The sequence below is a fragment of the Notechis scutatus genome, chromosome 4, assembly GCF_049901735.1.
Source record: "Notechis scutatus isolate UNSWTSFEM ecotype Mainland chromosome 4, rNotScu1.2, whole genome shotgun sequence".
NCBI lineage: Eukaryota > Metazoa > Chordata > Lepidosauria > Squamata > Elapidae > Notechis > Notechis scutatus.
The window spans coordinates 126,415,023-126,438,082 of NC_142012.1; the positions used below are offsets into that span (position 1 = coordinate 126,415,023).

The 23,060-nt window shown below is 34.7% G+C and overlaps 2 protein-coding genes and 1 long non-coding RNA gene across 10 annotated transcripts in view; 1 reads left to right on the forward strand and 2 right to left on the reverse strand.

Annotated features, from left to right (window-relative positions):
- Positions 1-228: 228 nt before the first annotated feature.
- On the reverse strand, positions 229-13,693 carry LOC113422936 (vitamin K-dependent protein C-like). Its single transcript, XM_026684157.2, has 9 exons — positions 13,333-13,693; positions 12,726-12,814; positions 12,118-12,278; positions 11,560-11,584; positions 8,450-8,560; positions 7,664-7,810; positions 6,416-6,510; positions 4,642-4,759; positions 229-822 (listed from the first exon to the last, which is right to left on the reverse strand). The coding sequence occupies exons 1-9, from the start codon at positions 13,347-13,349 to the stop codon at positions 272-274; spliced, it is 1,314 nt and encodes a 437-aa protein (XP_026539942.1). The 5' UTR covers positions 13,350-13,693; the 3' UTR covers positions 229-271.
- On the forward strand, positions 13,433-22,368 carry LOC148130903 (uncharacterized). Its single transcript, XR_015749447.1, has 3 exons — positions 13,433-13,551; positions 17,738-17,821; positions 22,234-22,368. It is a non-coding gene; the product is annotated as an uncharacterized LOC148130903 (long non-coding RNA).
- DGKD (diacylglycerol kinase delta) overlaps positions 17,403-23,060 on the reverse strand; it is a 71,384-nt gene continuing 65,726 nt past the window's right edge. For 7 of the 8 annotated variants that reach the window (XM_087964810.1, XM_026683858.2, XM_087964812.1 and 4 more), the window contains 2 exons: positions 22,213-22,343; positions 17,403-20,924 (listed from right to left, as the gene is read on the reverse strand). In XM_087964810.1, coding sequence (XP_087820936.1) covers positions 20,835-20,924; positions 22,213-22,343 — 221 coding nt within the window. In that variant the 3' untranslated portion in view covers positions 17,403-20,834. The remainder of the gene's footprint in view (positions 20,925-22,212; positions 22,344-23,060) is intronic. The other variant, XM_087964811.1, reaches the window with a different exon arrangement.

A 23,060-nucleotide genomic window follows, 5' to 3' on the forward strand; every position in this document is an offset into this window, starting at 1 on the left:
TTTGAGCTGAACTGTCTGTCAAACTGTTGGGAAATTCCCCAATTGTCTTCTTGAAACCAAGATTGTTGTAAAACCAGGATTGTCATAGAAAACTTTTGCTGCATTTAAACAAAGTGAATTTGTCAACATTTTTTTTTTTTTTTACAAAGGATCTATAATAGATATATCCCAGATTCTTGGTATATAAAATAGTGAGACCATTGACAAAAAGTAACACAAAGTACAGAATCACTAGTATGTTCTGTTTTTATTGATCATTAGCATAATAATTTTATGATTTCATTTTCTGGCTGATCCAGTCAAGATATGAACTGATCTTAGTGTAGATTCCAAAATTATTAGGATCCCCACAGCCTTCTCCCCAACTCACTATTCCAAGTAGGAACCAGGTGTTCTTGAATTTTACAACCATAGGACCACCACTGTCTCCATTACAAGAATCCCGTATATCTCCTTGTATCCCTGCACAGAACATGTTATCTGTTAGAGAATTCCACATAGAATGGATACAGTCATTCCGTGATGCTACAGGGATTTCAATAAAATGGAGAACCGAGGAGAAATTCTTCTTATGATTTGTACTCTGGCTTCCCCAGCCTGTCACTATTGTTTGAATCCCTTCGGTCATCAACTGTTGATTTGCCAGGTTTTGGGTAGGCAAGCAAATCGGTATAATATACTTATTGACAACAACTGGGTGGGATAGATGTAGTATTGCAATGTCATTATCATAGGTGACTGAAGAGTAATTTTCATGATAGAATATCTTGTCAGCAATGATAGTTATCTCACTTTCATCTATTCGCCGTCGGTGATATTTACCTGAAAGACCAACATAAAAATTAGGAACTATTACTTCCTTGAAACTAAGTCAAGTCTATCTTTCTCCAAACAGCTAAAAAGACATTTAATAAAGAGTTATGAATCTGGTGGTCTTAACATATATATATCCCGGTTGTATAGTTTTTTAACTGTTATTTGTTTTAATTTGTTTTACATTGTTATTTGTATATGTTTTTTTTTTTGGTGTTGTTCAGTTGTATGTTGTGAAAGAGCACCTTATTTCGTTGTTCTCAGGTTCTGAGTACAATGACAATAAATTTATCTTATCTTATCTTATCTTATCTTATCTTATCTTATCTTATCTTATCTTATCTTCTTATCTTATCTTATACTTTCTCCCTGAATGTTAGAATAAGCAAACTCCAAACTATAGTAGAATAGCAATTCAATTATAATACAGATTTGCATGCAGTAGGAAAATTGCTTACTATATTGTTCTTGTTAACCCAAGAATCAAATGCAAAGGAAAAAAACGAAGGAGAAAATATGTCTATAATATAATTGAATGGAGAAAATTAAAACTGAAGTGGGCAGACAGAAGACCATTCATTCTGTATAGCTCACTGGTTGAAGAGGATAGAAGATGCAAGAAAACATTTTACACACATTTCACTTTTTCAAACCAAAACATCAGCCTACAGGCTTCTAGTCAAGATATAAAGTATGTGAAAGAAAAGCCTGCGTGGAACAGATAATAGATTTCTCTAATCTAACCCACCATTTTCTTCCTATTGTGACCAAACAATGCCCCTGGGTAGTCCCAAGTCTCTTATTTGTGTTCTTCAATAGCTAGCACTGAGTGAGAGACTGACTCCATAATAGCTGATTACAATACATCAGTAACTTTGTCAAACTCCCCCCTTTCATGCCATCAAAATTAATATGGACATTTGTGGTAGGAATTTCACAGTTTTAATAGAGGCTGTGTCAGCATGTCCTCTTTTATCAGTCTTTTATCTTTCACCACTGAACTTCATTAAATAATCTCAGGTGGTAATACTGGGAGAAAAGGAGAAAATCTCCCAGTCCATTTTATTACATTGTGTGTACAGGTAGTTCTCTACTTACAACAGTTCGTTTTAGTGACCGTTCAAAGTTACAACCACCCCATTCTTCATTCTTACAACTATTGCAGTATCCGCATGGTCATGTGATCAAAATTCAGATGCTTGACAACTGACTCATATTTATGACGGTTGCAATGTCCGAGGGTCATGTGATCACTTTCCTCGATCTTCTGACAAGCAAAGTCAATGGGGAAGCCAGATTCACTGAACAACCATGTCACTCACTTAACAACTGTAGTGATTCACTTAACAACTGTGGCAAGAAAGGTCATAAAATGGGGCAACATTCACTTGACTACTGTCTCACTTATCAATGGAAATTTTGGCACCACTGTGGTCATAAGTCAAGTACTATCTGAAAATTTTATGTCAGTATATGTGCCCATCTTATTTGCTGTGTAAGTCCTCAAACTCAAATATTCCTTTCCTCAAACTGGAAATAGTCCAACTTTTTTATTATTTCTCTTGCCTTTTCTGGGCTTTTCAAGAATTACTGAGTAACACATAGAAAAACCAAACTCATATTTGTTACAGGTCCCCATTATGATGCAATCCAATCACAATCAAAATTAACAAATAAAAACTAGCAATAATTAGATACGTGGAAGAAATAAATTAAACATGCAGCATTATATAACCACAGTCACAGTAAAAATAATTCACAAAACTGTAAAACTCTAACTCTATAAATCTAATAAAATTGTAGTTTTCTTTTTAATGAAAGAATGAACTTGCCACACAGCTAACACAGCAGATCCTTCCAGACCCCAGATATCTTTTGTGCTTTGTATGCAACTATCTATGGAAATACTTTCGTTTCTGTAGAATGTGTCAACAAATTGTGAATGGAATAGTGAGTAGGCATGGTAGTTATGCTTTTGGTTTAATTACTTTTCTTTATATACTGGGCATGGCTAGTCTAGTGAAGAAAAGGACCAGAGGAGACATGATAGCAGTGTTCTGATATTTGAGAGGTTGCTACAGAGGGGTCAAGCTATTTTCCAAGGCACCTGAAGGTCAGATAAGGAATAATGCATGGGAACAGATCAAGGAGAGATTCAACCTAGAAATAAGGAGAAATTTTCTGACAGTGAGAACAATCAACCAATGGAACAGCTTGCCTTCAGAAGTGTGGGAGCTTCATCACTGGAGGCTTTCAAGAGGAGGTTGGACTGCTATTTGTTGAGGATGGTGTAGGATCTCCTGCTTGCGGGGGGTGGGGCTGGACTAGACGACCTACAAAATCCCTTCTAGCTCTGTTAATCTATCTATATCTATTTTCACATGTTCCATCAAGCTAGCCATTATAAACCTAAGTTCATGATCAACAATGATCAGTTTAGACCCCTTCAACTTATAGGTAAAATTAAGACTTTTCTAAAATTATTGTTCCAATGTATATCAATGTTTCATTATATTTTTTAATTTAAATTTCAAAAACTATTATAATTAACAGTTGAGCCCAAAATTTCCAATGCTAAGAGAGGAAGTAAAGTGAGTTGTGTTTCATTTTACATTTTACATGCAGTCATTCAGTGAATCAGGCTTTTCTCCATTGACTTTGCTTGTCAGAAACTGGCTGGGAAGGTTACAAATGATGATCACATGATCCCAGGATAGGGCAACAGGCATAAATACATGTTAGTTGCCAAACACATGAATTTTGATCACATGATTATTGGGTCACTGCAATAATAATCATAAGTGTGATAACTGTTCATAAGTGTTGTTTTTTTCAGTGTTGTAACTTTGAATGGTCACTAAACAAATGGTTGTAAGTTGAGAACTACCTGTAAATCCTTTGGTCCTGCTCTTAGAAAAAAAATTATCCCATAAGCTTGTTTTCAACTCTTGTAAACAGACACTTCTGTGCCACTAGTTCCTTGCTTCTAATTTTTATACAATTCTTTTTATTTTCATTCTTTTTATATTTATTTTTTATATTCTGAAAGCTACCCAGAGTCACTTTATTAGTGAAATGGACATTGTATAAATTTAATAAACAAATGATTGAAGAAACAATTATGCCCCTTGAAACTCAGATCTCAGACCCAAGGATCAAGAGGTAGTGATGTAATAGGCTATGTACTTAGGAGCTTAGAGAGAATAGCCTATTTAGGAGCCGGTTGGTTCTCCCAACAGATCAAGTCTGGTTGATGAGACTAGGTGCCTCCAGCATTTAAGCCTCCACTTGAAAGCGGGATGATGATTAATAGAACAAATTTTGTGTTTTGGGAAACCTTGACCTCAGATCTTCTTAACTTTGAATACGTCTACTAGTAAGATACTGTTGTTTTTCTTAAATTTGAATGTCACTGGAATCTCAGCTCTGATGTCAATTGTAAATGCTTGTGCCTTGCCTTGGATTGTTATTGTCAGTTACCTTGCCTCACAGGCAAGATTTAACAATTATAATATCTGGTTATTAAGAGTTATTTCTGGAAAGATCTGTTTATACTTAGAGTCTTTTTAGAAGAACGTTATTTTAGTTTGGCACTCAGTATAATTCATGCTAACTTGCTTCTAATGATGAATGTATCTATCAGAATTAGGAATTCAGCAATCTCTGCAAAAATATGTATTATACCAATGTTTCTCAACCTCAACAACTTTAAAATGGAATTGACATTTAAACATTTTAAGTTGCTGAGGTTGAGAAACACCACATTATATTGGGTAAAAGACTTATTGACACGAGTCATATTAAAAAAGAATACAGGATTTTCCTTACCAAAGGTCAGTTTGATTCTTGGTTCTTTAAATACACAATGTGCAGCTGTCAATACCCAAGCAGGATGAATGAGAACACCTCCACATTTAAATTCTCCTGCACTATTGCCCAGCATAACCTGCAATGGAAAGGAGGAAGAGGCTGTTAAATCTGTTTCATTGCCCATGTTGTTCTGTATACTGCTCTGCTTGTGATCATAAATTCTGAATTTACCAAATTGTTAGGTCAAATGCAATAGCCCTTGATGTTTTGCTGGTCAGGATATTCTGAATAGAAAACATTGGGACAAGTACTGCATAAATTTAAATTTCTATTTCTTCTGATGTACTTCTCTGCTGTACTTCAATTGGTATTGAAGTTGTCATTTGTATGCTCAGCAAACCGTTGGGATATATTATATTACAGTAACTCCAAATGGAATTAATAATTTGGTGGCAGCTCAGGCTGAAATCTTGTAATCTGCTCTGAAAATTCCTTACTGTCTTGAAATTATTCTAAAATGGAGTTGCAGTTGAGGATTCAGAGTACTGTCAGTCCTGATTTTAAATTACAATTGCTTCTGCATTGCCCAGTTTATGTCCTTTTTAAAAAATGCAGTGACTGTATCTCCCAGAATGAGAGTCCAGAGAGTTCCATTCTGAGACATCTGTGTGCTTGGGTGAAGCTGGTATGTTCTTCAACAACATAATTTGAAAAGCCAGGTCTCCTTGTTATAGTAACTAGAATCCATTATAAAAATGCACCAGCTCCAAATTCTCTTTTTTGTAGACTTCAGCCTTCAGCAATCCCTCCGATCATGGTTGCTGAAAGGTTACAGCATAGCTTTCTACCAAAAACTCTATTATAAGTCCTAAAATAGGAATATCACAATTTAAACCCCTCCAAAACTCAACCCTACTCATTCATGAAGTATAGGTCATCCTCTTCCTCTTTGAAGCCCTTAAATCATTTTTCAATTTTTAAGTATTTACCTTAGATGCCTAAAAGTTGTCCAGTCTGGTATATTCAAAACCTTTTGCTTTGGCATGACAGCATGTGTCAAGAAAATATAACAAACAGTATATGATGTTGTAAACATTGAAATAAAAATCCTAAGTTGCATTAACAGAGGGATACAGTCAAGATCAAGGGAAGTACTAATACCACTCTATAAAGCCTTAGTAAGACCATACCTAGAGTACTGCATCCAGTTTTGGTCGCCACATTATAAAAAAGATGATGAGACTCTAGAAAAAGTACAGAGAAGAGCAACCAGGATGATTAGGGGACTGGAGGCTAAAACATACAATGAACGGTTGCAGGCACTGGGGTTGGCTAGTCTAGTAAAGAGAAGGACCAGGGGAGACATGATAGAGATCTTCCAATATTTGAGGGGCTGCCACAGGGAGGAAGGGGTCAAGCTATTTTCTAAAGCACCTGTAGGCCAGACAAAGAATAATGGATGGAAACTGAACAAGGAGAGATTTAACCTGGAAATAAGAAGAAACTTTCTGACAGTGAGAACAATCAACCAATGGAACAGCTTGCCCTCAGAAGCTGTGGAAGCGCATCATTTGAGACTTTCAAGAAGAGGTTGGACTGCCATTTGTCAGAAATGGTGTAGGGTCTGCCGCTTGGATGGGGGGGTTGAACTAGATGACCTACAAGATCCCTTCCAACTCTGATTATCTGTATCTGTAAAAAGGACTTACAGGCCAACACATGGGATAAAACAGATGCTCATTTCACAGAACGATCAAAGCTATTACAAAATGAAGATTTCATCACTACATACTTGCCAAGGGCTATCTCCTCTTTTTCCAGGATCACCCCCAATTATTTTTGCAACCTTTAATTTGGATTCCACAACTCTCCCACAGGAATACTGCACTGCAAAAAAGGAAGGAAAATAAAGTTTGAAATACTACTATGATCCTTTAACAATTATCCCAATATTCAACCAAAATGCTAGAGATGGTTTGTATTTTGCCTGTTTCGAAAGGTTCTGTAATTTGTATAAGCTGCCCTCCCAACTTACTCAAATAGTGGGAAATGTTCCCCCAATTATTTTGGCTTTTATAAGGAAAGTTAACTATTTTTATACATATATGATTGTGAGATTGTGTTTCATTTATTTGTCCTATAAATGTTCAGCAATACGTTAATATTTTCATGAATAGATCAATCCAAGTTTGTCTAAAAACCTTTTATAGCCCTTTTGTGGAATACATGTAAAAACACATATACACAACCTTTTTCTATTTCTTGTAGTACCAACGACACTCAGTGACCAATACATATATTAAATTCAAAGACAACATTTAAAGAGAATTATCAATGGACATCATGCTAAAAATGAAATGGCATAATTTTTATGTACTACTACTATAAAGTACAGATCAGGCTAAATCTCTGAATCTGATCTCTTGCATAATTTACTTGTGATTAAGCTCTTAGAAATATGAAATAAGATGTTCACAAAGCCTTCTATAATAAGATTTATTGAAAAGTGTTAGGTAGAGAAGTCTGGAACTGGATGATTTTTACTTCAGAACTCTCTCTTTATCTCTGAGTTTGCTAGGGTACAGATTTCCTAAATCTCCTGCTTACCCACTAAATAGGAACTGCTAAAATCCAGGGATGGAGTTAAATGTAAGATGTTTTGAGATAGCAATATTTGGCAAACCATTATTCATTTCTCAGATTCCAAGAACAATAACAATACTTCCCTCTACAAAAAAAATATGCCGGGTTATTACAAGTGGAAACCTCTATTTTATTTTTAACGTAGGATTCAAAAATGTTTTCCTGTCCCAAGAATGAAATGGCATGTTACAGAATTCTGCCACCTTATTTTGCATAATTCAGTGAGTAATGCTTGTCCCTCAATAAAATGAACAGCAATATTTCTCTAGTGTATTGAATAATATTCTCATGGTTATTATGTTCTAAACAATAAAAGAATGGTGTTAGATTTCTGCAAAATCTAACACACTTTAAATAATGTTTACATAAATGTAAGTTTGCCTGGTCATCTCCTTACCTGAAGGTTCACAAGAAGTATGATTATCCATCAGGTGATAGTCCAAAGCACAGCTGCAGTAGCGGTATTGCTCATTGTTCTTTTCAAACTCATGGCAGAAATGTTCACAGCCACCATTGTCAAAGGAGCAGTTAGTAAAGAAGACCTCTGCACAGCAAAATATAGTGGAATGAGATGTTCTTTTGAAGGAAAATCAATTAATCATTATGGATCAGTTAATGTCATGTATCCTTTCCCTATGAAGCTATGCAGTGGCGCAGAAGTTAGAATGCAGTATGGCAGGCAAACTCTGCCCACATACCAGGAGTTTGATCCTGACCGACCCAAGTTTGACTCAGTCTTTTCTATATCCAAGGTTGGTAAAATGGGGACCAGATTCTTAGGGGCAATATACTGACTCTGTAAACCCACTCTTACAGAAAGGGCTGTAAAGCATGGTGAAGTGGTATATAAGTCTAAGTGCTATTGCTATGTGCCAAAATGAAATTTGCAAAATCATATGTCTAGCAAATCGCAATCTTGTGACCTAGACACTGCAACTGGGGATAAAGGTGACAATTGTAAGTATAAGTCCGTAAAGTACAAATCCTTTTTCCAAATCATCATAACTTTGAACCATTGTTAAATGAGTGGTTGTAAATTAAAGGCTACCTATATTACCATCCATATATTTACGGTTATAAATTAATCTTGCTGAATGGAAGTTGGTAGCAAAAGCTGCATTGGAAATGCCATCCCATGACATCATATCAGTGATAATAATCTGGGTATCAAACATAGCATTACCATTTTGACAAAATCGTCCCTCCCAGCCTTTGTTACATATGCAGTCAAATCGCCCAATGCCATCCTGACAGAATCCATTCAAACATGGGTTGGAAATGCACATATCTCCATCTAAAAAAAAAAAAAAAAAAGAATCAGGAAATCCAGATGATACAGATCTTTACAGTATTACTTAACATTTGTTGTATTTCTATTCATGTTTACTCCAAGAGCTCAAATGGAAGTGTTCTTTCATTTTATCTCCACACCAATAACCCTGTAAGTAACTTGGCTGAGAAGTAGTGACTGGCCACAAGTCACCAGGTGACTTTTTGTGACTGAGGATGGACTTGAACCTGGATCTCCCTCCTTCTTATCCAAATCCTTAGTATGTACCGAATGCAGTTCCTCTTTCTCTCAGCCACACAAATTCTTTCCTTTGTTATGATTTGCTTTTTTTGAGTAGATGGGGTTCAGAAGATATTAGGAAAAAGAGAAGCAGGAACTTGTTTGGAATTTAATCCTTTTTTCAAAGTTACAGTAAAGTACAGATATTTGTTTAAGCAGAGAGGGTTATATTCATTTCTATATTCTTCATTTGATATGTACAGAGATGAGTAGGCGTCAGGCTTGTAGATGAAAAATGAATGAAGGTCACATTCCTTTAACAAAATTTATTTCAGGCTATTCCAGTATTTCTATATGCTAGGACAGGGAGGATAAAATAGTTGTTGCTCTTGTTAAACCGTTAGGTACTTCTTTTGTTATAATTATAATTTCTGAGGATGCTACAAGTAGACTTACCTTTAGCTCACCCTCCAACTTTTCTGGCACAAACCATAGAAAGTATCTATTTAAATTAACACATCATCACTTTCCAAGTGGAATCACTATTCAAGAAGAAACCTGGAGGGGAAAATGGTTTGGTTTTCTCTTGCTGGGAAGCTGAATTTTAGACACTTAGCTCCTAATTTTAAGAAAGATAAATTCAGCTGATGTATGTAAATCGCTAAATTGTAATGGGATGAAAAATCTTTTTTTTTTTTTTTTGCATTTTTCATCATATTACTTTTATTTGTATTGCTATTGCAAGACTTCTCTCTGCAGATTATTTTGTTGATTAGTGTTATTGCTTAGCACTCAAGCAATTAAAAACAGGCTTACCATATTTTGGTAGCAAAAATCTAGACAATCACTATATGTCAGCAAAGAGAGAAATCTTTAATTCTTTTCTATTCAATAGTTATCTTGATTTCTGAAACTCGGATATTATAGTCCTAACCAAAGAAGCATTTAGACTAGTTGACTGTCACATTAACAACACGAATGGCTTCTTTTTTCATTGGTGAAGAAAATTTTGTTTGCATTATTTTAGCTAATTTAGATTTTGCTTAGTGTTAGATTAATTGTGGAGTCATGAGGCTATAGCAATAAATACCCAATTAATTGAAATCTCTGCATGTTTCATTCCAAGCTAGCCAAATGGTGAGTTTGATTTATTTATTTAAGAAAGTCAAGAAATCTATATGGGCATTTAACTCAACCAATGTGAGTTGTGAATATTGTGGGTGGCTCACAATAATGGAAAAACACACACACCAAGAATTCAATTAAAATAAAAAGAACCCTTAATAGGAGATCAGCAACTCACAATTATTATCTTCCTCCAGACAGATCCCCTTTATCTGTATCCTAATGCCTGAGGAAAGAGCCAGGTTTTAAAGCCTTTCTAAAGTTCAGGAAGACTGGGGCCAAACATATGTCAGGGAAAAGATCATTCAGAGAAAAGACTGGATTGCATCAGAGATGGAACTCAAAGTATGTCTTGAATGAATGGGTTGGGCAGATAATATTGGGGAGAGGTAGTCCCAAAAATAATCTGGTTCTGAAAGGCTTTATAGATGATAGCCAGCATTTTGAATTACATCTGGAAGCTTATTGGGAGCCAAAGTATGCAGAGTTGTGGTGTTATAGGGAAATACCAAGGTACACTCATAACCACTTTGGTTGTGCATTCTGGACCGATTGTAATTTCTGGATTGTCTTTAAGGACAACCCCATGTAGAATGAATTGCGGTAATCCAGCCTGGAGGTGACTTTATTTATTAAATTTATATGCAGCTCATCTTGTATTCAGGCAACTTTAGGCGTCTTATAAACAAAGTAAAAGGAACAGCATAAGTATTAAATATTAAGATAATAAATATTAACATTAAAATTAACAAAGATAACAAGGAAGGAGGCAAGACACAAACAGGATGGAAAAATTGGCAGAGCCAGGTTTTAAATGCCCCTTTGGAAGACCTAAAGGGTAGGTGCAGATCTTACCTCAAGGGACTCAGTGTTCCAGAGAGTGGGAAGCACAGCATAAAAGACTCTTCTCCTGGACCCCATCAGCCATAATACCGTGATTGACAGGGTTTGCAGTATGCCCTTCTGCCAGCCTAGTTGGGATAGGCTGGCAGAAGGGCACCCCATTGGGTTGAAATTTGAATTTGTCAGGTACCCTGGACCCATTCCTTACGGGGCTTTAAAAGTAATAAACCAACATCTTGAATTGAATCTGGAAGCAAACTCACAACCAGGGTAGCTTGTACAACAGAGGCATTACATGGACCACCCTAAGGGTCCAAGCACTGTCCGTGCAGCTGCATTCTGTGCCAGTTGTAGCTTACAAATACTCTTCAAAGTGTTTCAGTGTGAGAGATGATTAGGGTCTGAGTGACTGTTTGCAGGGACTCATAATCTAGGAAAGGGTGCAACTGGTGCACAACATGAAGTTTCCAAAGGCCTAGGTCATCAATGACAGTAAGCAAGGCTTCCCAATCAGGAACAGGTATGATTGGCACTAAGGGCTATGTGTGAAATCTCTGCCACTTGCAACAATGGAAAAATTGCTTGTCATGATATCAGGGCGGCCTAAGACCCACTGCTACTCAGCTTTGATGGGACTGAGTTGAAGTCAGTTCTTCTCCTGGAAAGGGAAAGAATTACATCTCTCAATAGCATAGAATAGAGCAAGTGATGTTAACTAATGAAACACAACTAATGAGAACGGAGTAAATACATAACGAAGAGGAGAGAAGATATAAAAAATAGTCACTAGCAATGCTCAATAGATCTTTACTCACCAATATATTTTGCCCAGAAACTTAGCTGAAATGAAATAAAATTTAAGTTAAAACTCTAAAAATAGCTACATTGTGTTGCATCAACTTTTTTTGCATGATAGAGTTATTCAGTCATTTATCCATCACATCCACTACCATCTGTCCAGCACAATGAAAATATAACAAATATTTATAATATTTGGTGAAGCCATTATGTTAGTTTTGACATAAACTCTAATTGCCAATGCAATGGGCATTGCAAATAGTAAAAGTGGATTTAATTGGATGTGATGGTACACTCATGTAAATCATCCAATTTGCATCAAGTTCTACCAATAATCAACTAAGGCTAAGAGAAGCTGAAAGAAATAAGAAATTGTTTATTGACAAATGTTAAGAAGGATAACTTGGTAGTGTACATTCCAAATCCACCAAAGAGTAGTCCCACCAGCTGCTTGGGACAGAGAATATCTTGGGTCAGATTACTAAATTAGGATTTTTTTTCTGTTCCTTAGTATATTCTGCTCTTTCAACTGATAATGAAGCTTCACTATTTCTGAATCTTTCAAAATAACTTACAGTTTGTTCCATGGTTTCAAATATTTCACAAGCTTCTTCAAAATCACACTGTTCTTCTACACATTCTCTTTCCAAGGAACCTGCCTTTAATTCTTCTAAGAAAGAATTTGCCCGCTTTTGAATCTTCAGGACCTGATTGGCTTCTTGGCTGCTATAAAATACTTGGGAATGGAAAATATGGAGTATTTATGGTATTTTTATCTTACTAGTTTCAGAAACATATTTATGTTATGTTAATTTACCAGATATGATATAAAATGATAAAAACACACTTTGGAGTAAAACAATGAACACAAAGGAGATTATAATTATTGCTTCTAGTGCTATTCTGTAAAATCCAAACTATGTTAATGAAATGTAAACTCTTATGCTGCAATACATATTTTTTTCAAAATGAGGTAGATTGTGTAATTCTGCATGGATTTGTTTGCACATCAAGATGATGGTAAAATATGCCCCATATCTCCAGTGTGTAACTAGAAATTATTGGGAGAGGGATTGTATTATACAGGATCCAAGTGACATTGGGCTCTTTCAATTATGCTTAGAGACCGTACAGTGGCTGGCAGAATATACTGTTTGACCTGATGTTCAAAGGGATGACATACCTGAGGCTTCATATCCATTAAGCAATATGAAGGCAGCTGAAAACACCAGAAGAGAAATGATTCTACTCATTGCACAACCGAATCCACAACTATGAGAACAACCACCAAAAAAATAAGTAAATGGTGATTCGTTTCAGAGAAATGCATACTTTTATATATTTTCAAGATTATATGTTTAAGAAAGCACAGGATGATATCTGATTCTTACAATAGGGCCTCCGAAGTCTCCTGCGTAGTTTAAATATTGCTCTTAGGTTTTACACCATATACTGGCCTTGGAAGTAATATCTTCCAATTTACCACTTCTGTCTCTTTATCTAGTTAACTAGTTGGCAACTTTCTGTTTATTTGACAGTAAATTTAGTTTAAGGTGTTTTTAAAATTCCTTTTCAAAACCCAGTCACTGCAGTTTAAGCGAACCCAAACCCAATCCAAAACCAAAACAAAGTTTACACAAGGTAACAGAACTAAACTAAATATATTGTTCTCTTTTAAGCTTTCCCTGATGATATTCTACATTTCTTGTCCCTCTTTGCATTTGATTTAGGTAAAAATATTGTTTAGGATTTTAACTGAAATATATGAACAATAGAAAAGACTTACTGACCTCCCTGGCTGAATCATAGAAGTCTATTCTTCCACCATTGAATTCAGAGGACACTAGTTAATCCATAACCTCAAATATTTACTCAGCAGATACACTCTGACAGCCTTTCTTTCAGTTAAACAAAGAAGGTTCCTATGGGATTCTACATGTAGAAAATAAAATAAATTGCTTTTTAACATGTGCTTTTCTTTCTCATTTTCTTCTCTATTTATTGTCTAGGTAAGTAATGGCTAATTAAAATAAATGTGTTTTCTTATACATTGCACTCTATTTCAGTTTTCCTATAAATTCAGCTCTAGTTCAGGTTTATTGCTTTAACAAAAATGTTTAGCCTCATTATTGGATATTTCAAAAGTGAATCAAAGTCCCTTGTGAAATTTTCCACGTGATAGTATATGAGATATCATGATATTTCATGTGTTGCCCTCACTTGTGTCATTGCTTTTTTTAAGCCCTGCCCCCTTTAACAGATATACTAAGAAAAGGAACAGGACAGTGTACCTTCCAATTTTATACTTGGGACCCTTTAAAATTCTTAAGACCGCTTACCAACCATTTCAACTTAAGGTGACCGCAAGAGAGCACCAGAGAGCTATAGTTGCTCCTTACAATGATTACTTGAGTTTATACTGACATTCTGCCAGGAAGCAATCATCTTGATCTTAAACACCAGGTTTTTTTTTCCTCCGAAAGGACAGCTCCTAGATTTTTGCAAGAGGTTAAATTAAAAGATGTTATATCTTGCCTCCACTTAACTTTTTACTTTAATTAGCATTAGCACTTTTCTTATTTTTGTGACTTTTAAGGCTTCTTGATTCAGGCTAATTTCTTGTCCTTTACGGCTTAGTCCAGCTTCCCTGCTGTGCTAGAATGAAATATCTGTTCCATGTCTTCAAGGTGCTACTTAATGTGATTAAAAAGATACATTTATCATCTATGTCATGTCAAATCATTGACCAATTTTGGAAAGTTGCAAAAATCCCACAGACCAAACCAGAGCATGTTAAATTCAAACCCATGCTATGTAAGGACAGCCAACTCTTTATTATCACTTTCAACAACGGCTGCAAGTAGTCTGGTCACATTCTGTATGAAAATATACCAACCTACCTTATTTATTCCAGCAAATTATCAATGCAAGACATCTTCCTAGGCTAGAGATCAAGACTTGAGACTACGATGGCCATATCATGCCTGCAGCTCTTCAGTTTTTTTTTTTGTTTTTTTTTGGTGACTTTATGTTGCCATGGGGTTATTGAATAATGAGCAGTATCCAAGAAAAAAAATGATAAAAAGGATATAGAAAATACTGCTCAAAATTAACAAATGCAAGTACACATAGTCATTAAAGAAATGGTAAAATGGTGTGTTTACCTGAATACAATTTCTTTAATATGGAGACTGTTTTATGGGGCTGGCTAGGGAATTCTGGAAATTGAAATCTACGTTAAAGTTGCTGAAATTGAGAAACACTGATCCAGAAAGCAAGTTTGTGAAATGCTTCATTACTGTTTTATCCTCATTCCCCATAACAATTGACTGCTTTCAAATACTTTGCTACATCTGTCTGTCCTATATTTCTCCATTATCAAAATTCAAATTTATTGTTAAAGGCTTTCTTAAGTGGTTCCATAGTATTCTATCCCTCCCTGGAATTAACCTACAATGAGAAATTCAGAAAACTCTAGCCTTATTTTGAATGACAGCCCACCCAGCCAATCAGATTTGGTGCTTAGTGTTGTGATGTCTATTACCATGATTACCAATATTACCATTTTATTTATTTTAAATAAAAATTCTACTCTGGGGTCATGTAGAGGTAGAAACAATGGATCTGCTGTTCTGAAAAGCAAATGGCAGCCAGAAGGATGAGAAAATTATGAGACTTGGAAAACAATTATAATAATTACAAATTAAAGTTGCAGATGTCTTTGTTGTCTCTGTTTAATACACTGGCAAGGGATGTACCATTGGAAGACCTCAAGGGCCAGATTAGATACAAACCATCATGTAGAAAATCCATTAAAGGCTTGACTACTTATTATGTTCCACCAAGTCAGCAAGTCAAAACAGTAACAAAATATTTCTGTGAATACAACTTATTGTAAATGCTGACGCAAAAAGGTATTTGATAGTGGTGATTCTGCTTTAATAGCTCATTTGATTAGATTTTGTTCTAAACATTCTTAAAATTATTTGAATTATTTTATGACAAGATGTCAGAGTACGCACAGTGTGGCTATGTGAGACAACCCAGGAGCAAATATAGTACAGAGGTTTGTAATAAAGGTCAAATAATCAATCAGCAGCTACAGCAGGGAAGCACACATGGAGAGAGACACCCTCACCCTCACAGGGTGAGGGTGTCTTATACTACAGCCTCTTAAAGTGGTATTGGTCAAATAACCCTGCTGACTCAACTATTAAATCATCATTACCCTGACACAAGAGGCCAGGGAGACTATGTTAGCCTACTTTTATTCAGCATAAGCTAGATGTAAATGAAGATGCAGACAACAGATTTTGCCAAAAATTACTCTAGCAATCGGCTAGGACAGGAATCCGTACAGTACACTACATGTAAACAATGCTATAAATTCCCTGAATACATATATGACATACAGGAATTCCTATCTGCCAGTATGATATAGCCTTCCAATGAAATTGAAAGAGTAAAGACTGCAACTTCAGAAAATTTTCATGCGTATGAAATGAACATAATCATCATTTCCCCCCTTTATTTTAAACAAGAAATAAGGACAATATTCTGGAATCAGTTAAACAACTCCTAATAATCATAATAAGCTCAGTACTTTGGCTTATTTCCTCTTTCCAGATATATTATGAAACCAAGAATGTAATTGCTAGTTAAAAAGATGCAGTGATGGGTGTCTTGTAATATTCAGACAACCAAGTTTGATTATGTGACTACTTTCTCACCATGAGCTAGGAAATGGCATCATTGTTTGCAATAGCTTATTCATTAACTTATTTCCCACAATAGATCATATGAGACACAGTGGCGAAGTGGTTAGAGTGCAGTAGTGCAGGCTACTTCTGCTGGTTGCCAGCAGAAGTTTGGCAGTTCGAATTTCACCAGGCTCAAAGTTGACTCGGCCTTCCATCCTTCGGGTCCAGATTGATGAGGACAATAGGCTGACTCTGTAAACCGCTTAGAGAGGGCTGTAAAAGCACTATGAAGCGGTATATAAGTCTAAGTGCTATTGCTATATGGCTTGGTTTTGGCTGAAATTGCATGAAACCAACATGCTAAAAGCCAGTTTATTAAGTTATGGCTTAGCATACTAATAGCACCCATAAACTTTTCATTAGTTTTAGATTTTATAACATGCTACCAAAATGAATAAATTGTATTATGTATAATTCAGTCCTAACATAACTAAAACAATTATAAAAAATCATCAGTACCCAGAGTAGATGAATGTGAATCTCCATGAAGTTAAGTATTTGTAGAGGCACTCCTCACAAGTCTTGATGTTATAAATAATGTATATTATTTGTTTTTAACCACAAAAGAGAAAAACATATTTTATTTATCAGACACTTGGGAGTTGGAGACTTAAGAAAAATAATCTGTGATATTCTCATATGTATTATAAGGTTTAAAGTTAGGAATGGAGTATTGTAAGTCCAGCTTTTTTTTCCTTTCAGATTTTAGAGTGGAGATCATTCAGTAAGGCACCTTTGTGTTTCTAAACAAATTATGGTTGCTAGGATGGCTGGATGCTGTAATCCAAAATCCAAGATGTGATATTAAAGTGCCAGTTCAGGATTTTTTGAAATATTTTTTTTCCTTCTTCTAATTTAAGATGTCTAAAAGAGAAAAGTAAAAGACAACATTCTCCATAGGGAAAAAAGTACTGAAAATTGCCTAGGAAAATATATGAAAAGCTGCAACTGCAATTGTCAGACGTAGAAAATCATGTCAGTCATCTGAATTAAAATCTCCATTCTTATAGTGAAATTCATCATAATCTGGCTATGAACAACAATGAGCAAGAAGATTGGCTATATGAATTTTTTTCTCCTAATAAACCACCCGTTGAATGTGGTTAGTTATGGATCTTTATTATTATTCTTAAAACCAAGCTTACACTTTTCTGTTTGTTTTACTTTGTTTGTTGTTGTATTTTTAAAATACTTTGTGTTCATCTCAATAATAAAGCAAATTATAAAATTACATTTACCAACTTTAAGCTAATCTACTTTGTGTAGATTTTAAGGATAAATATTCCTTGAATTTCTTAGATGAAAAATTGATACACATGTAATGAAATGCTTCAAAATTCTTTGTTTACAGAGAATCATAATGCATATCATAAATACAAAGTATTAAGGACTACAACTATGGTTTCACAGGCAGTTTCTCTCTATCTCTTTCTAGGTTCTGCCTCTGCCCATACATTGGTGGGCATTACAGATGCCATTCAATATAGTTATACTACCAAGATCTTTCTATAATTTTAAGGTCAGTTTTACTTAATACATTTGCATTTCTCTCACTACTAACAAGGCATATTAAATACTGTTTGTCTAATTACCATAGCAACAAATCAATTATTTACAGCAGGATCAGAAAGAGATTATCTTTATATACAAGAACATTATATTTACAACAATCAACTGCAAAATATGTACAAACAAGAGATGCTTTCATGGTAATGATAGTATAAATTAAATAATAAATAGCATGTTATATTCTTAAGGCACAATACCTTCTTCCCCAGACTGTACAGGACTTAAATGTTTCCCTATGCTTTTGTCTGATCACTGCAATAGTTATATTTCCCCTGTAGAACAGTTATCACAGTTAACAATACACACATGACTTATAAAAACAACTTTCTTTTTTTTTTTTACATCACAAATATCTGTTAAGATACGAGTTTTGTGTAAACAGTCTTTAATTTACCATTCATACTATATTCACTTTTAAATAATACTCAAATAATTTCAAAATAATGCAGGTGTTAGAGGTTTTCAAGGGACAACCAGCAACGTGTGCCTTTTTAGTTCCTATTGGAGAAGTAAAATCAGTGCGATTTTACTTTGTGAGAAACCATTACCAAAAATGTGAATAATTTCACTCAACTTAAACTTAATGAACAATTTTGCAGGAATCCTATGCATATACCGAGAATTTATTTCTTAAATAACCAAGCATGGAAGTGTACTGCACATTGCTGTAGTTGACAAATAATTGTAATTAATTTAAAAGTGGTCTTTCAGGAACAAAAAATATAACCAGATTAAAGCAAACACAAATAGATTTTATCCAGTTAACTGTCCCTGCGAATGGAATCCCTTTGATAAATATAAATAGGGATAGGGACAATTCTTTCATCTGCAGTCTGTGCTATGTCCTTAAAACCTCACTGTTAAACAATATGGTTTCCTGGAACAACTTTTGGTAAGTACAGGAATTTCGTTGCAAACTATATTCTGCAGAAAGGGCCATTTATTTAGATCTTTATTTAAAAACTAAAAAAAAACAAAACCCTGGGTCACCAAGAAAAATGTTCTTATTCTTGGAGAGCAGAAACCTGTATATCATTATCAAGACTACAACTTTTATATCAAAAGCCATTTCAAAGAGAACAGATTATCTAGAACAGATTGGGTGTTGCAGAGGTAATGATTTATTATACCTGTCCTACTCTTTTTTCTGTTTTGGTTTTATAGTGGTTTTTTTTTATTGTTCAATAAAATCAATAAAATTTGTTCATTGTGGTAAGTCCAGGGGATTTTATTTACAATTGAAATGTTAATGTTTTTCAAATTTCACAGTATGTTATTAAAATACAATCGGTTACTTCCGACACTGGCACTTTCTAGGGTAAATCCTTTTTGTAATATTCCATCAAGTTCTCTGAAATTTAATGGACCAATTCAAATGTTAAGGTTCATGTTTTAATGACGTGCCAAGAAATATTATCTTGAGCAATCCAACAGTGTATTTTTGCCCTCAAAACAGAATACCTCATGATTTTTTATAAAATAAAAAATACAATAAAATAGAAACTTCAAATTGCCAAATTGAAAGCTCCGGTATATCATGGCACTTTTTAATACTTCCTTCCTTCCTTAGGAAAAAACCCAGCTTGAAATAAGCAACAACATATCATATAAGGCAGATAGATAACACATAGTGTCAGTCTGATATAGCATGAAATTTGGGATTCAGGACTTCCATTATGTAGAAAGGGATTTAACTAAACAAGTCAACAAAAAAGAGGCCAAGATAGAAAATTATCCATACTAATTAATATTTTGGGATGTGATGGTTTAATAAAAGTTTAAAAGCTAAATTATTATGAGAGCTCAAATTATGACAGAACTCTGCAAATGCAGACATTGAAAGAGTGATGACTCTCAATTTAAGCATAGATTCAAAAGGGGGGAAATGCCAGATTATGTCAAAAGAGAAAGTTAGGCTGTTCAGAATAAGAACAATTTAGTCAAGCATTCCTGATTTCATATAATTTTTTAAGAGAAATATATAGCAAGCACTATAATTCTTCTACTGTTAAAGTTAGAAATTCATCCCTTTTTACTGCATTTTTTCCTAAAATTATATAATGATTTTACTCCCTGAGGTGTTCAATGGGAAATGGAAGAAATTGCCATGTTTATCAACAACTATAAAGTGCTGTTTTCTGTTTGACTGTGACATGTTTTCATTAGAATCATAGCAAGAATTTTTTTAAAAATACTGGAGAATTAACTTTCTGGTGTATATGCATTGAACAGTACTGTTAAGAATCAGCATATTCTGCTATCTTTCTGGGTTCTTCCATATTTCTCCAGTAACTGATATTTTAAACAATATTAGTATCCATGAATATTACACAGCAGAACCAGAAAAGAACAAGGCAGATTTAGACAAGTAGTTATATGCATTTCTGGCACCAAAAAACCTGTCAGGAAAATGCATAACAAGAGACGCTTCCTAATTTAAGACTTAATGCAAAGGCTACGTATTAATTGTATAATTGGTGACTTTTTAAAAAAGTTTCCTAAATAGTAGATTTAAAATGCCCTTTTTTCATTCTCAACATCTAACTTTATTATTGTGCATGCTTGAAAAACAGGTGTTGTCATTACTTTTAATGCCTGTCACAATTCTTAAATCATAAAGTCTTTAGCATTGACTTTGGTGTCTTAACTCTCCCTCAAAAATTATGGATCCACTGTCAGGAATCAGTGAGGATGCTTTGTATCAAGAGTATCCAAGTTTGAATAAAGGACACTGAGACTGAGGAAGCCAAGTAACACCTAATCTAGCAAAGTGTGACTTGTAGAGTAGCTTGCACTCTATGCCACATCAGAATAGTAGCACCATAAAAAGCTGGATGTGAGCTCTGAACACTGATACTATTTAGCTATTCCATAGGGACAACCTCCTGAGCATATGTGCCCTGTCAGCTTTCAATTGTGCAGAGATCAGAAGGAATGGTAGAAGCAGGCTCCAAAAACAGCATTTAAGCCTCGGTGACAGGAATATTCTTGCTCAGCTCCTTGATCCCGTGTAATATTCTCTTCATATGACCAACTTTGGTTACTCCTAGATCCTGAAAAAAAATGACAAGGATAAACTTAGGTCATGGAAAAACTAGCCATCTGTAGAATACATATTAGTTGAATCTTCCCAAAAATGAGAAAAAAGCAGAAGCATCTCAGAAACCAGTGCTTGAGAAAACAAGACATATTACAGAATATACTTTAAGTAGACATTATTCAGAAGCACAAATTTATCAATCAGGTAAACTGCCCAAGAACAAAACTAGGACTACAACAAGTTTATTAATTTAAACAAAAATCAAGCTACACTCACACAAATATTTCATAAAACGAGTCAAGATTTCAATGCAAATAAAAGCCACACTTTTTAAAATTATCCATGTCCTCCCTAGATACTTCTATGTTCATAAGAATTGTATCTTCCCAATGCTAAATAAATCTTACCATATTATGTTTACTTAGTGTCAAACCCTGCTCAGATAGTCAAAGTCAAAGTAGAATTATAAATACTCAGTAAAGTATTTTAATGCTAATCCAGGGATACATAGCCTCGGAAATTGCAAAATAAATCTCCAATCATCATTTATAATGAGTTTATTAAGGCAGAGTTTCTTTGAATGATTTGAACTCTTTCTTCCTAGATTTCTTGCCACCTGAGTTGAATTGCTATTCCTAAAATAATCTGCTAATGGATTTATTTTCTATTTCTTGATGGTTTATATCTCTTCCCCTTCTGTTATTTTCCCTTTCTCCCAACTATTCTCATCCTTGGATCTAGTTCTGATTTCCTGCTAGATTTGTAACTTTGCTGCCATTGCTTGATGGCAATAAGAAACATAAATCTACAAGAGAATTTTATGATGGTATTCATTGTTCACAAAGCTGTGAATTCATCCAGAAATAGTTTGACAGTCATATTGGCAATTGTACTTACTGAATCCTATTATTAGTGGGGTTGAATTCTGCATAGGACCAAAATTCATTTGTCTTGCACTAGCCTAAAACTATATTCTGGCTAGAATAGCATACATTTCCTCATACAATAATTAAAATATGGCTACTACTTAATAACAATATATACTTTATCAAGGAATAGTATATTTCAAGCAATGGCAGTTGATTCTAGGAGATACAGTAATGCTGAATTTCAGGTATACTCTGTAAGGTTTGGTGTGGATATTTAACCAAGAGCTCTTCTTTTCTAACCTAAAAATAAATAAATTATTCTGTCTAAAGCCACCTAGAGTGGAGAGTATGCAGACCAGCTCCAAGCACAGTCAGCAGAGGCTGGCATGTAAATGCATATGGCTATTTTGATGAGTTTTTTAATGAAAGTACCTTGAGATCTCTCCGTTCCAGATGTAGGAGCTCAGAGCCCCGGACGTCATGCCGGATGAAGATATCTTTATACTCACAAAGACTGAGATGTTCAAGCCAGGCTGCAACCTCCTCTGTTCCCCAGAGGTGAACTGTCAGAGATGGAAAAGCAGGGACGTTGAGTACCCCAAAGCCCAGAGGAAAGGTAGTGAAAAAGATGATCAGCAGCAAAGACTAAAAAAGCATGAAAGTGAAAGGCAAAACAGTACTATTGTATCTTAAAAAGAATAGTTCATTGATTCCAAAGAAGGAAAAGCTAGAAAATTAAAGATTCTGTCTTAAACGGAGGCTAGATCATTTCTGAGATCAAGGAAGTAAATTGCCAATAGCATGCACTTTCAAATCAGGGCCACATGCTTTTTACTCAAAATCAAAATACTAAGAAGTTTGGATGTTTGCAATACTAAGAAGTGTAAAATTTATTCTGGAAAAAAATTGATGCAAAATATAGGGGATTTGTTTATCCACGTTTACTTTTGTCATTAAAACAGACTAACATTGACACAATGTAAAATTCCATCTTTTAAAATGTATATCTTAAATTTTTAACCCAAACATATTTGGTTAATCCTGACACAATGAACTTCCTTTGCTGTATGAAAATTCTACTAGCCTATATTCTAGATCTTGTTATCCACATACTGCCTGGAGATAACTTTTTCTATATAATACATTTTGGTAATCAGTTCTTAAAGATTTTACTCTCTGAGATTCATCCTTAGATATCCTCTATCAGAGAAAATCCATACTCAAACAGATGCGTTATAATAACCATGTGTCTGAAATTGGATTAAAGAAGAAATTACTAG